Genomic DNA, 17,057 nt, shown 5'->3' with positions numbered 1-17,057 from the left:
AGTGGGACCTGTTAGCATATACATGAATAATCCGGAAATGGTACACTGAAAGCAATCAAATGGATCCTAAGATATCTGCAGGGTACTACAAACAAAGTACTTTGTTTCAAAGGTGGAGATATGATACTAACAGACTATGTAGATGTTGTCTTAGCCAGAAACGTTGACATCAGAAGGAGCACTACAGGGTATGTCTATACTCTAGGAGGTACTGCAGTGAGTTGGGTTTCACAACTATAGAAGATAGTTGCTCTCTCCACAACTAAAGCATAATATGTCGTTGTTACGGAAGCCAACAAGGAGATGGTTTGGCTCCAAAATTTCTTGGTAGAGTTAGGCAAGAAACAAGAAAACAATGTCTTGTATTGCGACAGTCAAAGTGTTATCCATCTAGCAAAGAATCATTCTTTTCATTCCAGGACGAAGCACATACAATTGCGATATCATTTTATTCGGTCTCTTCTGGAAGATGGGATTTTGAAACTTGAAAAGATTAATGGAGCTCAAAATCCAACAGACATGTTGACAAAGACGGTGACCACGGACAAACTGAAGTTGTTTTCAGCTTCAGTTGACATGCTAGAATAACAAGACTAGAAATGTTGCTGCATTGATTGAGGTATGAAGATAGATTAAAATCAGTCTTCAAGTGGGAGATTGTAAAGTCAAATAAGGGGGTGTTGGTGGCTCCCAAAATCAACAAAGGGAGGAGCATAATTTCAATAAAGGGGGCACAGAATTATTGAAATTAAAAATGGGTTAATTACATTTTTACCACTGCACACTTTAGGGTATTTACAAGATTAGTCATTAAGCTTCAACTATAAATACCTTAGCTCATTTAGCTTCAAAATCATCCAAAATCATTTCTTTCTCCCAATACTAGAGAGCTTTCTTGTGAGTAGTGAGTGTTTTGTAAACACCTGTAAATTTTCTCTCTTAGTAAAAGATCTGCAGCAGTCCGGAGACGTAGGCACAATTGGCTGAACTCCGTTATCAATTTCGGGTATTATTTTTCCGCTTTTATTTCGCATTCTCACTAATCTGATTATAAGGAAATTACTTGTACTCGGGTTTATTTCCCAACACTACTCCTCATCCAACTTGACTAATTGAATCCTACTCAATGTTAATTATAATGGAACTTTTCCAGGTATAAACTTTCCTTGGGCTATATTTTTCTCTAACTTCTTTTGGCGTCTATAGAAGCGTCGGAACTCCTTTATCTTCAATGACTTGCTCTAGTGTAGATGACACTCTTCGGTAAAGTATTGCTTATGCTTCATTTAGTAACTTGTGTCGTATTCCACTTGCTCGAGTGAAGTCTCGCCAATTAATGCAGCTCAAATGGAGACCACCCACTGAAAATCGGTCTTGCCTCAACGTGGATGCTTCGGTAAATATCAGTTCCAGGGATAGTTCAATTAGCGGGGTTTTATGAACTAATCAAGACGATTGGCTAATCAGCTTCCACAAGCGTCTGGGCATAATGACACCCCTTATGGCTGAATTATGGAGTATTTATATAGGTCTTCAGGTAGCATGGAGCTTTGGGACAGAACTTGTTCAACTACAGTCAGATAATAAACAAGTTGTTCATCTCATCCTTGACCCTAACGTTGGTTGCACCTCCCTTCCTTTCGCGCAAGAGATCAGCAAACTTTGTTCCCGTTCCTGGTATACTGATTTCTGCTGGATTCCCCGTGAGGAAAATATGGTTGCCGATGGAATGACCAAGCTCGAGTGCCCCAATGATTACTTGCTGCGAGCGTTTCCGTCTGCGCCTCCTGAAGTTCAGCAGCTGTTAACAACAGACGTTCATGGTCCTGCTTATCCTCGAGTTGTGTCTTGTTATTAGGCTTTAACCTCTTTACAATTAAAAAAAATGTTGAAGTTAGAGATTGTTGGAAAAATTCAATAATTTTGGAGCTTTGACTTAAAAATTGATTCAAACTTTGTTGAGGAAAATGTAGAATCAATTGTTAGTTCGTATATGTACAAACATGCAAGGTGTGAGTAATGTGAATGTTCAAATCGACTAGGCTCTCTGTGGCTTTACAGATATTTTAACCCAAATGTGAAATATTTCCCCTCAAATAAAGCATATCATTTCAAAAATTGTTTTGGAATTAAAATGATAAATATTAAAAGGTTCCTTTAATTAAAATAGTAATTTAGAAATTGCTTGATTGTTTGATTATCATTAATGCTTCGTTAGGTTAAAAATTTTCAATTGTTCACAACGTAAAATCCTATAAATATCGTGTAAATTTGCTAGGTTAAACACAATTCAAACAACTCAAAAACAATTTAAAAAGATCTATTTTCTTATTCTCTAGCTTTTTTATAGATAAAGGCAAATGAATAGTTTGTGATCTCTGTAGAAATGCAATTGTAGTTGATAATCTAGTTGTTGTATATTGGAAGACACGACCAACAATCTCAAGTACCATAAGAGTGGTCGAAAATCTATCTTAAGGAACTACATAGTTGTAGGCCTCAACTAGTTTCAATCGGTTATTCTGTCAAAAACTTGTATTTATTTTTTATCGTTCTTTTCGATTATTAATAAAATATTTTATTTTTATTTTTCTTTTCGTCTCGGGTTGTTATACTTCTAACAATCATTGCCTACTATATTTTTTGTTTTTCCTTTAATTTATTTTAGTTTTTAATGACTCTGTCTTTATGACACGTTTTCCTCTGCGTTTTAACATATTTTTTTTTTCGTTTGACTATTGTTTTTGTTTATTTTTTTCTCATGATTGGATTCGACATCGTTACAACTAATTAAGAGAGCATTTATTTGTTATCATACTAGTCTTTGGATTTAGATACATATTTGTGTTTGTGAATAGTTCACGTCATTTAACTTTAATTTACTTTTATCAATGGACTTTCAGTAGTTTGACATTTTTTATAGTTCATTTATAAGTACATTCAGATTTGTTTATATTTAACTTTTGTTTGGACTTTTTTTATTAGGTTTCTAACTTTTTTTCTTGTACGGTCCTTATATTGTTTTAAGTGACTAATATCTTGTGTCAATAGTTATAGAAAAATGTTTCAGTTTTATGTTTACTTATAATCATTATTATAAATCTTTATTATAATTTTAAAAAATTTATATTTTTAATAAAATTAACTGATTTAATAAATAAAAATATATTATTAAAGTGTACAAATTTATAAGTAACACTTGATACACGTCATACGGCTATAAATGAGATGAAACAGATCGCGAGTTACTTGAGATCGACTCGATCAAAGCTCGATAAATATTCAATTCAAATGGACTCGAGCTCGAGCTCGGCTCGAGTTCTTAACAACCTGAAACGAGCTATTTGATTCTCAACTCGAAAAGCTTGTGAGCATCTCGAAAATATAATATATTAATATTTTATTATTTTAAAAAAATAAAATATTAATAATTTTAACATTTATGTGTTTATTTTTTTTAAAAAAATACATTATAAAATTTTTATGTATTTAATGTTTAAGTTTAAGGTTTCAATAAAATTAAAATATTTATTTCATTTTGAGTTTTTTAAAATATTTACGAGTTTTAAATCATAATTTCGATACAAAATCATAAATTTTAGACAAACAAATTTTATAGTTGAGCTCCATTTTAAAATTTTTGAATCCGGTGCTCAAGCTATACTTGGCTCTTTCTCGAAATTGAAAGCTTACGGACAGCAATTGTCCACGCAGTGCGCATCTTATATCATCCGCCATCTTCTCCCATATCCCCTATGACCCTATAACCAGCCAATGACATCCCCCTACAATCTCTTATCTTCCTTTTTCGAAACCACTCTCTTATTACCACTTCACACGAAACCTTCCTCTTTCTGCCTGAACCTTTAATGGCCTCTTCTCTTGGTCTCCCAAGCCACGCTGTGGCTTCTCTACTCCCTTCTCACACTTGCAAGATCCACTCCTCTGTTCCTAAATGTGTCTTAATTTTCTCAACATCTTCAAAGTCACAGTTTTGCGGCTTTAAGTTCTCTCACTCTTCATCTCCTTTGATCCCTTGTTTTTCCTCCTTTAAAACTCCCATTTCTGCTCAGGTACATTGCTTTCTATTGCTGGGTTTTTGTTTTCTAAGTACTTATGTTTTTTTCGGGGTTTTTTTTGGTAGGTGAATAAAGGTTCAGTGCCTCCATCATTCACGTTGAAAGATCAAGATGGGAAAAGTGTGAGCCTTTCCAAGTTTAAAGGGACGCCTTTGGTTGTCTATTTCTACCCTGCTGATGAATCCCCTAGCTGCACCAAGCAGGTGATTGTTTTAATGTCTTGATAATTACATGTGGCTATTTTTTCGAAACCCACTGTTGCCTTTGATTTCAGTAACATATGCTTGAATTGTTGATGCAAAACATTAATTAAAACATTGGGCAGGCGTGTGCTTTCAGGGATTCCTATGAAAAGTTTAAGAAAGCAGGAGCTGAAGTTATTGGAATAAGTGTTGATAGCTCAGCATCACACAAGGTATTTCAATAAAAACTTTTGCTCCAAAACAGATTTTACATCGAAAGATTTGAATTTGGATTATGCAAATTGAAATCTTGAGGTTTTGTAAGATTTTTGCATTTAGAATCATTGCAAGATAGGAATTTGCTGTTGTCTGGGACTCGGTCAATTGTCTTCAAATTGCTTGAAAAACTGACAGATTCTGTTTCAATTGATAAGGCATTTTCCCAGAAATACAGACTTCCATTTACATTGCTGAGTGATGAGGGCAACAAGGTGAGGAAACAGTGGGGAGTGCCAGCTGATCTATTTGGAGTATTGCCTGGAAGACAGACCTATGTTCTTGACAAAAACGGGGTGGTTCAACTCATTTACAACAATCAGTTTCAGCCCGAGAAACATATCGATGAAACCTTAAAAATACTTAAGAGACTGTAAAATCCTCTGTTTACTGTTCCTTCTTTTTGTTCTTTCCTCCATCTGGTACTTGCATATGTGTTGTTGGTGTTAGACAAGTGTTCTTTTGTATGATTCAAAGTTTTTCTTGCTATGGCTGACCAGCTCATCATTTGTATTCTATTATGTTCAATTGCCTACACAATTTGATGTTGTTTTATGCTTGTGGGGAGCCTAACATTGATGCCCCAGAACTTAGTATACAAACCAAAACCAAGGGATTTTTCAAGAGATGTGAGATTCTTTTGAAACATAGGATGTTCATTTTTACAACAATCCCCACATATTTCAAAATGATATCAAGACAATAAAAAAGCGTATAGTTGTATATTATGACATAACGTATTCATTCTGGTGTCTTTTTAGGCTATAAACTAGGACTTAGAAAAATCAGATATAATTTACTGAGTAATTGGTAAAACGCGTTTGTATGAACCATTAACTCATTGTGTAAACTAACAGTCTCATTAATCACATAACATGTATTATTGTTTTTCATAGCGATTGTGCATGTGTCTGGGTTTTCATAAGTGCTCTAGAGACTTTTTCATACATCTTATAGAAATAGTCTCGAATTATGTCTATTGAACATACCAGTTCTAGTCTTTCCTTCAACAAAATTGGCCATGAATGTAAACTCTCTTTGATTGATGGGTGTTACTTCCTTTCGGTTAGTTCCTCTATGATAATATAGGTGACCAATTCTTTTAAAGAGAAGTATTTGTGTTTAAGTTGTTTGTAGTCATTCTAGGATGGAGGTAATTTTCCAGTATGTAGTACTGCAACAAAGAATTGCCCGTCTAGCTCAGTTAGTAGAACGTAAGACTCTTAACCTTGTGGTTGTGGGATTGAGTCCCACGGTGGGCAATTCATAATTTTGACTGCCGAAGGTCTCCCACGGAAGCTGCTCACCTGGCGTTGGGGGCAACCTACTATCCTACCTCCCCTTACCCCATTACACATGAGAATAGAGTCAACTAATTTTTTTAATACTACAACAAACTCATCTTGCAAGATGATAATCTCTGAATTTTGGTCCTCTAGCAATATGTGGTATTTGTTGATCTGAACCTTGATCCACTGTCATCAGTAATCTCCAAGGGGTGGAATTTTTCAATGACAAACATATGTTTATCAACATCCTTAGTAGTGTACTTTAAGATTAAATTATCTCGAATCTCTTTTCGTTCTTTGCACAGATGAAAAAAAAAATCAAAATGTTGGTTTGATAAAATGAAAGTTATGGTGTGCCTACATACTATCTGCTTGTATGGTGCATTTAGAGATAATTTCTGTCAATGTAAAGGTAACATCATGCATACCTAGATTGGAGTGATTGAGTTGTCACCTTTTGAAGTTGTTTTCACCGAATACTTGTAATTTTGGAGATGTCTAGGAATAATTTGACAAAGGTAGTAGAGGGCAGTACTTGAACTGTTTTGAATACACGTGGGGCATCATTGGTATGCGTCTGGTTGGTAGTAGCCATAACAATGGGATCGATGGTTGGTGTCGACCATAGGCATCCTTAATATTGTAATAAAAGAAATGGTTATTGAAAGAGAAGCTGAGGGTTAGAAGAAGATAAATTCGAGGATCGAGATTATTGTTCGAGACGTGCGCCGGACATCGTCCTTGTATTCATGTTCACGTGGAAGGGGAAAATCCATCATTTTAAACTGATTTACGTTTTGAGAGGCCTTACTCTTCTGAGATTAGCACGTATTTTTTCTTACGAACTCGATAAAAATATTTAGTGTATAAATCAAAAGTAATAGATTTTCAAATAAATGTGAGATTATTTTGAGCTACTAACAATAATTTGTTGAAAGCATCCATTCCTGTGGTAAGTAGACATTTATAATTGAAAAGGGTTTCCATAAAAGGGGCCGCCTGACAAACAAGCTTCGCATGCTTGGGTTGGGACCAAGGGAAGGTTTTATCAAGCTCCACGTTTTGAGATTTATAATAATAAATCACATTTTCTGATCCATCCACCTAATTTTCGTACTTACATTGTGAACTTTTAATTTCCCTCTTCTTCTTCTTCTTCAATAAATTGTGATCCAATAGAAACAATCACCATTTTGGTGTGTTGTATAAAAAGTTTCGGAAAATATACGAAATATAACGCCAACGTTCCATCCCTGGCTATAAAATCTAGCTCTCCAAATATTCACTCACTTAAACAACTCTCTGAAACTATGAAGATTCCTTTCTTTGTACTTAAGCTTTCCTCCTCCCTCTCCTCTCCGCCGCTGTCACCACTGCACCGCAATACCTGGTACGTTCAGCGTGCATCCATGCCAGCTACCCTGGGCTCTGCCTTCGCACGCTATCTTCCTACTCTAGCTCTGCCAACACCCCACGCGTCTTGGCCCAGGCTGTCGTCAAAGTGGGCCTCTCCTGTGCTTGGAAACTGTCAAGCTACTTGACGACAGTAACTGTGACGAGGAAGAGCAAGGGGGAACGAGGTGCACTTGAGACTGTATGGCGCAGGTAGCCAAGTCGGTAGAGGAGTTAAGCAAGACACTGGGTGAGCTGAAGCACTTGAGAGGGGAAACATTCGAATTCCAGATGAGTCATGCACAGACATGGGTGAACGCAGCGTTAACGAACAAGGACACATGTCTTAATGGGTTTCAAGGGGTTGACGGGAAGAAGATGATCATGAATGCGGCTAAGGTTACCAGCAATGCTCTTTATATGATTAATAGGCTTGATGGAAGTCATGGTAGACACCTGTTGAGTCCTTGATGATCATGATGATGGGGAATAAGAACATCTGCTTTGATTTAGCTTGCTTGCAAATATTTATGTTGTTCTTAAATCATGTCGTGATTGTAATGTTTGTCCGGTTTCAAACATAGATAAAAACAAGAAAACACTCGTGGTTCAATGGCGCGTCAACTGAAAGACCAAAATCTCCATTGCAGCTTTTAAATTTTAAGAGAAGTACGAGATATTAGAACACAACATTGAACTCTAAACATCATCTTTTCTCCCTAACTAGATCCACACAGTCGGATGTTTTACCTTACTTCCTATGATAACCCTTTTCAGGGACCTATGTTTGTCGACCGGACAAAGCTTCCCAAGTCCTCAGCATGATGTAGCTGAACTAAACAGTTTGCCAACCAAATGGCCGCCAGAATTTGCATAGTTCAGCAGCTGTTGCTGACGTAACGAATTTACGTACCTTCAGTTAATCCAAATATAAGAAAACAAGGACAATCGATGCTTGAACTTTACGTTTACTTGTAAGGAGCAAATATGATCGAGGAGTTGTGGCCGCCAAACCCAAAAGAATTAGACAATGCTGCCGTAACATTCAGTCTTTCTTTCTTTGGTCCAACAAGCACATTTGTGTCCTGCATTAGATGTGTTGTTGGCAAACATAAGATAAGTCTCATTGGTAAATCAAGCAGAAAAGAGATAGGAAAAGATAAAGAGATATATTTGGTTATAGAGAACGAAAAAAATAGAGAAGAGAAAACTACAGCTGTATTAACACGTCCAAAGCAAAAACTGCTACAAAGCGTAATTTTAAAGGAAGCAACAACGAAGAAATGTACGAGGGGAAGGGGAAACATACCACTTCTTCGTCCGGGTTTTCCAGGTTGATATTTGGATGAACCCAACCAGTCCTTATCGCCTATACAAGGGATAGACATTAGACTTATGTGCAGATTTCCGAAGAAAGAAAGAGAGAGAAAGAAAGAAAGAATAGAATGGGACGAAACATGGTGACAGAAAATGATGTCCTCCTACCACATAGACATGAAAAATATAAATATTGAAAGTAACGGTACTCTTCGTGTAGAACAGAACTCAACCAACAAAAATTAATAACTACATACAGCCACGGAACCCTTTTTCTAAATCCAACATAGAAGGAAGATGAAATATCTAAATCACACACCTGAACTGCTGCAACAGCTTCCACAGCGCCAGCAGCTCCCAGTAGATGACCAATCATGGACTTTGTGGAGTTCACTCTTAACTGCACATAACCAGAGATCTTATCAATAATCACAATGTAGAAATATCGAGAAAAAATTATATACACAAAGATCAGATCATTCAAGAAATTTATGACAAATAACCTCAGGATTTTTTCCAAAGCAGTGTAGGAGAGCCTGGTACTCTTTAACATCTCCTGATGGTGTAGATGTAGCATGAGCATTAATATAATTTACATCTTCCCTAGATACTCCAGACTGACCCAAGGCCTTTTCTATGCAGCGAACGATACCAACTCCTATTTTCAGATTTCACGAGATGAATATTAGTTTAATCTTTCATATCAGTATCATGTGCTGCCGCAGAAGAGAGAAATTAAGTTTAAAGGTCCATCCTTGGCACTAAAGACATGCCTATAGGCCTAAAAAAGGCTAAAGTCGAGAACTGCTTATGTAGATTATAAGTATAAGCAGAACTTGTATCAAAAAGTATAAACAGAACAATGTAAATATGTCTGCTCGTCTAGCAACGATTTCAAGAACAATAGACAAAGATGTCAACATAAGGTTCATCTTAATTCCATCTTATACAGAATTATTATCATAAAAATGTGGCGCAAGACTTATTTCTCGCTGAAACAAAAGCTCTACAATGAAATACCAGATAGAAATACAATACGGATTAAGGAAGAAATAACTGTAATAATAAAGCTAAGGCTTATTACCAACAGGGTGTGGCTCGGTCATATGATAGGCATCACAAGTGAAGCTCCCACCTAGGAATTCTGCATAAATGGTCGCACCTCTCGTCTGCAAAATTAGAAAACCAAAAATTGGTAAATCTTCCATCAAACAACGATCATAATCTCCATTTTTTGGTAAATTCACCAAAAACCACAGGTGAAAACTTGTGGCTCAGTGGCTTTGTAGGATTAACGGCAGTGTACCTTAGCATGCTCCAATTCTTCTAAAAGCAGAAACCCAGCACCTTCCCCCATGACAAATCCATCACGATTCTATGCAAAAAATTAGGAGCACTATCAAAGTAAATAACCCCTGAATTGAACGGAAATTTTATGAGCACTGAATAACTGTCATCGATTAGAAAACACTTGATAAACATACAATAAATTTGTTGAAGGCACTGTTTGCAGATGTATAACTTAATTCAAAGTGTTGTGACCTAAAAGAGTTATAGGGAATGAGAGCAGTACTAGACTCCATCTTTCCACAACAAAATAACTTGATTCAGTTTTACTGCTTTAATTCGGCAGCATGGAGATAAAAACAACAGCAAAAGGAAAATGAAGGCCTGGATTCTCAAGAGTTATTGAAACATTACAATGTCCCACGGGCGTGAAGCTTTGGTAGGATCACCGTTCCTCTCAGAGAGTGCTCTGCATGCGACAAATCCTCCCAACCCTGAATTAAAAAATAAATAAATCATAAAGCAGAGTATGTCTGGTTGTACCAAGTTGAAAGTTTATAAAATGTGTTGAATAAGAAAGTGTGAAAGAGATACCAATGGGTATAATTGCAGCATCAGAGCCACCGCAGAGCATCATATCCTACAATTTTTTTCAAACATTTCAAATATAGCACATTCGGATTATATCATGATATAGTAGAATTCTTTCTTTGCTCAACTTACAGCTTCGCCTCTAATCATGTGGTTTGCTGCATTTAATATACAAAAGTTGCTTGTAGCACATGCAGTGGAGATAGAGTAGTTAGGACCCATCCATCCCTGAAAAAATTCATCAAATTAAAGCTTGAAGTTCAAACTTTTACACCCATTAAGATACACCGTTTATATTGCAGAATCTAAAATTTAGGCTAACCAGATCCATTGCTAGCATCGCGGAACCCATATTTGTAGTAGCAAATGGTACACAAAATGGATTCATCTTTTATACACCGTTTATACGCCTGGCGTTCAATTGGTATCGCATCAGCTCACCGACTTCGAAAACTACAGTGTGTGGAGCAGATCCATGCGTATTGCGCTTCTGGCCAAGAATAAGCTTGGCTTTGTGGATGGAAGCTGTCGAAGGGAGGATTATGAAGGTCTGTTGCAATCTCAGTAGGAGCGATGCAATGCACTTAAGCTCTCGTGGATTCTGAATTCTGTAAGTCAGGATCTCTCTGCTGGTATTGTATTTGCTTCGAACGTAGAGGATGTTTAAGACCTCAAGGAATGATTCGATAAAATTGATGGTTCTAGGGTTATTTTCTTGCATCGGTCGATTGCCACACTTGTTCAAGGCGATTCCTCCATTTCAGTTTACTTTACTCGTCTCAAACACTTATGGGATGAGTACACTGCTCTTGTCCCTTTCTCTTCCTGTGATTGTGAGGCTGCACAACATAATTCAATTAATGTGGCTCAACAACGACTCTTCTAATTTCTGATGAGCCTCAATGAAACTTACTCTGTGATTCGAAGTCAGATTCTTATTATGAAGCCTCTTCCTATTGTTAATCAGGCGTACTCCATGATTATTCAGGAGGAATCTCATCGAGTTCAGCTGTCTGGTGCACCTATTGAAGCTTCTGTAATGTTCTCAACTGCTTCCAAAGGGAGTGATCGAAGGCGGTTCAATGGAACCTGCGAGTATTGCAAAGTCAAAGGTCACATTCGTGATCGTTGTTATCGACTTATCGGTTTTCCACTAGACTTTAAGTTCAATAGAAAAAAGGCTCCTCAGGCTGCCATGGTAGTTAATTCTGTGCACACTGTTGATGGAGAGGCCAAGACTGGTTCGGTGGTTTCCTCTCTTGTCTTGATTGTGTCTGCCTTTACTTCTGAGCAGTATAATCAGATCCTAAGCTTGTTGAACAAGAGCTCAACCTTAGATTCCAGTGTGAATCTTGCAGGTACTGTTGCTTGAGTTTACCTGCTTCCAATGACATATGTGTTCATTGGATAATTGAAACTGGTGCGACTGATCATATTTTATCTATTTTTAAGGGCTTGCAATTTCCTGTTTCATGTTCTTCCCATTGTTATGTTCATCTGCCTAATGGTCAAACTAAACTAGTATCCCATATAGGTTCTCATAGGTTGACTTCTGATCTAGTTCTCTCTAATGTCTTGTTTGTTCCTAGTTTCTCTCATAATTTGATTTATTTTTCTTGGCTTGTCAAAGATCATGCTTGTATTATTTCCTTTTATCCTGACATTGCATCTTGCAGGATCTTTACACTGGCATGATCAAGGGGATTGGTAGAAGGTTTAATGGACTTTATAATTTTGAGTCTACTAAAGGAGCTATTGGTTTGTTTTCTAATTCTTTGGTTAATTATGGGGATATTTCTTCTGCTCATTCTATACCTACTGTTTCTGTTTCTAATAAAACTAGTCTTTGGCATGCTAGATTTGGGCATGCTTCTGCTTCTGCTATGAGAAAACTATATTATTATGTTTTGACAAATTTGATATAAATGTTGTTCATACTTGTAATGTATGTCCTTTAGCAAAACAAACCAGATTGCCATTTCCCCTTAGTCTTACTAGATCCTCAAAACCTTTTGAACTAATTCATATAGATTTATGGGGTCCTTATAGGATATCTACTAATAGTGGTCATAGATATTTTTTTACTGTTGTTAATGATTGCATACGTACGACTTGGGTTTATTTCTTGAGAGTTAAAAATGATGTTGTTTTGTTCCTCATACAGTTTATTTCATTTACCTCCACTCAGTTTTCTTCTGTCACTAAGATTGTTAGAAGTGACAATGGTACAAAATTTTTCAATTCTCACTGTACTCCTTTTTTTATCTTCTCTTGGTGTTTTGCACTAGAGTTCTTGTGTTCAGACTCCACAAAAAAATGGAATTGCAGAAAGAAAGCATAAACATCTTTTAAAAGTAGCTAGGACTTTACGTTTTCAATCAAAAGTGCCTATTAAATTTTGGGGTGAATGTGTGTTAACAGCTTGTTTCATTATAAACAGGATTCCTTCTTCTATTTTGCAATGGAAAACTCCTTATGTAATGCTTTATCACAAACCTCCTGACTTGTCTCTCCTTAGAGTTTTTGGTTGTTTGTGTTATGCCACTACTCCTAAACCAACTGATAAATTTGCTCCTAGAGCCTTACCTTTTTGTTTTAATAGGATATTCTAATACTGAAAAAGGTTATCTTTTGTTTGATCTCACTTCTAAGAAGTTCTTTGTCAATAAAGATGTTATTTTTCATGAACAGGTGTTTCCCTTTCATTTTCCTGTTCAGGCAGATTCCTTTTTTCCTTCCACTCCTTCTATTCCTGATGCTAAGTTTTTAGTTCTTTCTTTTGGTCAACAACCTGTTCCTACTGTCCCACCTGATTCTTCTTCCACATTTGAACCTGGGCAATCATCACAACAACAGAACCTCCTATGGGTCCAGTAGCTCCAATCTTGGTTAGGAATTCTACTAGGGTTTCTAAACAACCTCAATGGTTGAATGATTTTATTTGTAATTATGTTTCCACTTCTACTTATCCCATTTCAGATTCTATTTCCTATAATCATCTTCCTCTTGTTACACAATCCTTCATTTCCTCTATTTCGCATCCTGTTGAACCTAAATCATATTATGAGGCCATTCAACATCCAGAATGGGTACAAGCTATGAAGGATGAAATTCTTGCTCTTGAAACAAATAAAACTTGGTCAATTGTCTCTTTACCTTCTGGAAAAGTTTCTATTGGATGCAAATGGGTTTATAGGGTTAAATATAATGTTGCTGGTACTATAGAAAGATTTAAAGCTTGTTTGGTGGCCAAGGGTTATAGTCAAAAAGAGGGTGTAGATTATGTGGATACCTTCTCACCAGTGGTCAAATTGGTTAATGTTCATTTTCTTCTTGCCATTGCTTCTGTTTTTTATTGGCCTCTATTTCAGCTTGATGTGTATAATGCCTTTTTACAAGTTGATTTGTCTAAAGATGTATATATGGAACTTCCTCCTGGTTTTTTTAGTCAAGGGGAGAATAGGGTGTGTAGACTGCAAAAATCTCTTTATGGCTTAAAACAAGCATCTAGGCAGTGGAATTTGAAGTTAACTGAGGCTCTTTTAGGGGCTGGTTATGAACAAAGCAAGTTTGATTATTCTTTGTTCACAATGAGAAACGATAAGAAGATTGTAGTTGAACAGATTTGAGAAAAATGATTCTGATATTTCTCTAACAGCATATTACATCTTTTAAAGTAAGAATTAGTGCAAAAAATAGGAAAGAATCCCTAAAAATTAGGAACTACAATTAGAGACATATTTACACTAAGTTAACTCCTAAAAATAAGGAAGAATATTCAGTTCCTTAATTCTAGGATTTCCAACACTCCCCCTCAAGCTGGTGTGTAGATATTTATCAATCTTAGCTTGCCAATAAAATCTTCAAACACATTCTTACTTAGACTTTTAGTTAGTAAGTCTGTAACTTGTTGCTTAGTAAGAATAGGTGATACAAACTTCTCCTGAATTTACCTTCTCTCTGATGAAATGACGATCTATCTCCATATGTTTAGTACGATCGTGATGAACTGGGTTATGTGCTATACTGACAGCAGCTTGATTATCACAATATACCTTCATAGGTTTAACATAGGATACTTTAAGTTCCTTCATTAATCTTTGTAACCAAATTCGTTCACATATACCAAGAGATAAAGCTCGATATTCTGCCTCTGGACTGGTACGAGCCACAACGGACTGTTTTTTACTTCTCCATGTCACAAGATTGCCCCACACATAGCTACAATAACCACTTGTAGATCGTCTGTCACTCACTGATCCTGCCCAATCAGCATCAGTGTAAAGTTCTATGTCACGATTGGTGTTTTTCTTGAAATGAAGACCTTTACCTGGTGTTCCTTTCAAATACCTTAGCATCCTGTAAACCGCCTCCAAATGTTTTTCCTTTGGAGCATGCATATACTGACTGATGACACTCACACCGAATGCAATATCAGGTCGGGTGTGAGATAGATAAATTAGTTTTCCCACGAGTCTCTAGTATCTCCCCCTGTCTACTTCTTCCCCCATCATCATCATTGCCTAGCTTAGAATTGAACTCCATTGGGGTCTCGGCAGGTTTACAACCTAGCAGGCCAATTTCAGCCAATAAATCAAGAACATACTTTCGTTGGGAAATAGAAATGCTTGTCCGAGTCCGTGCTACTTCCATGCCAAGGAAGTATTTGAGATTCCCCAAATCTTTAAGCTCAAATTCTATGTTGAGGAAGTCTTTTAGTTTCAACAGCTCACTCGAATCATCCCCTGTTAGAATAATATCATCAACATAGACAATAAGAATAGAGTATTTCCCATTTCCTGAGTGTTTGTAAAATAGTGTATGATCTGCTTGCCCCTGGGTGTAATTCCTGTTGGTCATAGCCTTGGCAAACCGGCTGAACCAAGCTCTTGGGGATTGTTTTAGTTCGTATAGTGACTTCTTTAATCTACATACTCGCCCTTTTTCTTTTTCAAAGCCTGGTGGAAAGTCCATGTATACTTCCTCGCTCAAGTCTCCATTGAGGAATGCATTTTTTACATCAAGTTGTGTTAAGGGCCAATCAAGGTTGACAGCTAAGGAAAGTAGCACTCGAACAGTATTCAACTTTGCAACGAGGGCAAACGTCTCATCATAGTCGAGACCATAGGTTTGAGTAAAGCCTCTTGCCACAAGCCGGGCCTTGTACCGATCAATACTCCCATTAGGCTTGATTTTTGTGGTGAAAATCCATTTACAACCCATGCTTTTCTTCCTTTCTGGCAGATCTGTAACTTCCCATGTCCCATTATTTTTTAGAGCATTCATTTCTTCAAAAACAGCATGTCTCCATTCGGTTGATTCCAAAGCCTCTTTCACATTTCTTGGAGTCTTTACACTGTCAATATTAGTTACAAAAGTTTTGTAAGCTTTAGATAAATTTCCATAGGATACAAACCGAGAGATTGGATGCTGAGTACAAGCTCTTGTGCCTTTACGAACAGCGATAGGAAGATCCATATCCGACGAACCAGGAGACTGATCTGAAACAGGACAGTCCTCGGAGTTGGATGAATTTGGCACTGTTATTGTGTCGTTTTTAGGAGGAAAATGTTTCCGAGAATAAACAATGATTTCTGGAGGCCGTAGCTGGGGTTTCTCAGAAGGATTAGGTTGTTGAAGCTTACTTCTAATGGGGATTTCATCGTTGGAAAATTCATTTCTCTCCAGTGGAACACTCAAATCTGGTGTTATGAGGACAGGGTCACCCTTAGAATTTTGTGTGGCAGTGGTGTTAAGGATAAGCTCAGGGAGTATAATAAGAAGAGTATGAAGAGTCTCATCTTCACTAAGAGTCTCCCTCTGAAGATGAGTGGCAGAAAAATACAGGTCGGTTTCAAAAAATGTGACATCATGAGAGACAAATATGCGACGCAAGGTGGGTGAGTAACATTTGTATCCTTTTTTTGTGGATGAGTAGCCAACAAAGACGCATAGGTGTGCTCAGGGATCAAGTTTGGATTGATTAGGTTGGTGATTATATACAAAGGCTTTACAACCAAATATCTTGGCTGGTAGGATAGGAACACGAAACAGGGGAAAGTTTTTTTGTAGGACATGTAAAGGAGTTTGGAGATTAAGAACTCTAGAGGGCATACGATTTATTAAATAACATGCAGTAAGGACAGCCTCCCCCCATAGGTATTTTGGAACTTTCATGGTAAACATTAAGGCTCGAGCAATAGCTAGTATATGTCTTATTTTTTCTTTATGAGATCCCGTTTTGTTGAGGTGTGTCTGGACAAGAGCTTTGATGAATAATGCCTTGTTCAGAGAGATAAGGGCTTAAAACAGAATTGAAATACTCCCTTCCATTATCAGTGCAGAGTGTTGTATGTTTGAGTCAAATTGGGTTCGGATCATGGAGTGGAAATTCTGGAATACCTTTGGTGTTTCTGTTTTTTCTTTTAGAAGGTAAACCCAACATACTCTAGTATGGTCATCAATAAATGTTATGAACCATCTAGCCCCCGTGATGTTTTTAACACGACTTGGCTCCCATAGGTCACTATGAATCAAAGAGAAAGGTTTTGATTGTATATAAGGCTTCAAAGGATAAGGAACACGGGTATGTTTTGACAATTGACATATTTCACATTTCAGGGAATTGATTTTTTTATTCCGAA

General features: G+C 36.9%; 2 protein-coding genes and 1 pseudogene across 2 annotated transcripts; 2 read left to right on the top strand and 1 right to left on the bottom strand.

Moving 5' to 3' along the window:
- Window positions 1-3,789: 3,789 nt before the first annotated feature.
- Window positions 3,790-5,026, top strand: LOC120176713 (peroxiredoxin Q, chloroplastic-like). Its single transcript, XM_039183078.1, has 4 exons — window positions 3,790-4,073; window positions 4,145-4,282; window positions 4,405-4,494; window positions 4,696-5,026. Exons 1-4 carry the CDS (start codon window positions 3,870-3,872, stop codon window positions 4,912-4,914), a joined length of 651 nt encoding a protein of 216 aa, XP_039039009.1. The 5' UTR covers window positions 3,790-3,869; the 3' UTR covers window positions 4,915-5,026.
- Window positions 5,027-7,136: 2,110 nt separating this feature from the next.
- Window positions 7,137-7,689, top strand: LOC120176755 (annotated as a pseudogene).
- A 211-nt stretch (window positions 7,690-7,900) lies between these two features.
- Window positions 7,901-10,798, bottom strand: LOC120176712 (3-oxoacyl-[acyl-carrier-protein] synthase II, chloroplastic-like). The gene is made up of 10 exons (XM_039183077.1): window positions 10,736-10,798; window positions 10,546-10,641; window positions 10,417-10,462; window positions 10,237-10,316; window positions 9,842-9,910; window positions 9,620-9,704; window positions 9,039-9,193; window positions 8,855-8,935; window positions 8,528-8,587; window positions 7,901-8,303 (listed from the first exon to the last, which is right to left on the bottom strand). The coding sequence occupies exons 1-10, from the start codon at window positions 10,763-10,765 to the stop codon at window positions 8,187-8,189; spliced, it is 819 nt and encodes a 272-aa protein (XP_039039008.1). The 5' UTR covers window positions 10,766-10,798; the 3' UTR covers window positions 7,901-8,186.
- Between the last annotated feature and the right edge of the window lie 6,259 nt (window positions 10,799-17,057).

This window comes from Hibiscus syriacus, unplaced genomic scaffold (genome assembly GCF_006381635.1).
Source record: "Hibiscus syriacus cultivar Baekdansim isolate YM2019G1 unplaced genomic scaffold, ASM638163v2 tig00112253_pilon, whole genome shotgun sequence".
In the NCBI taxonomy this organism is placed as follows: domain Eukaryota; kingdom Viridiplantae; phylum Streptophyta; class Magnoliopsida; order Malvales; family Malvaceae; genus Hibiscus; species Hibiscus syriacus.
The sequence above is the reverse complement of the archived record's forward strand: the minus strand, read 5'-3'. Positions and strand labels throughout refer to the sequence as shown.

Excerpts from the sequence above, each read along its gene's own strand:
- LOC120176713 (XM_039183078.1), top strand. The coding sequence starts at position 3,870 with ATGGCCTCTTCTCTTGGTCTCCCAAGCCACGCTGTGGCTTCTCTACTC. Across the intron at positions 4,074-4,144 it reads AAACTCCCATTTCTGCTCAG|GTGAATAAAGGTTCAGTGCC; the intron begins GTACATTGCTTT and ends TTTTTTTGGTAG. Across the intron at positions 4,283-4,404 it reads CCCCTAGCTGCACCAAGCAG|GCGTGTGCTTTCAGGGATTC; the intron begins GTGATTGTTTTA and ends AACATTGGGCAG.
- LOC120176712 (XM_039183077.1), bottom strand. The coding sequence starts at position 10,765 with ATGGGTTCCGCGATGCTAGCAATGGATCTG. Across the intron at positions 10,642-10,735 it reads CGATGCTAGCAATGGATCTG|GGATGGATGGGTCCTAACTA; the intron begins GTTAGCCTAAAT and ends GAATTTTTTCAG. Across the intron at positions 9,194-9,619 it reads GACCGAGCCACACCCTGTTG|GAGTTGGTATCGTTCGCTGC; the intron begins GTAATAAGCCTT and ends ATCTGAAAATAG.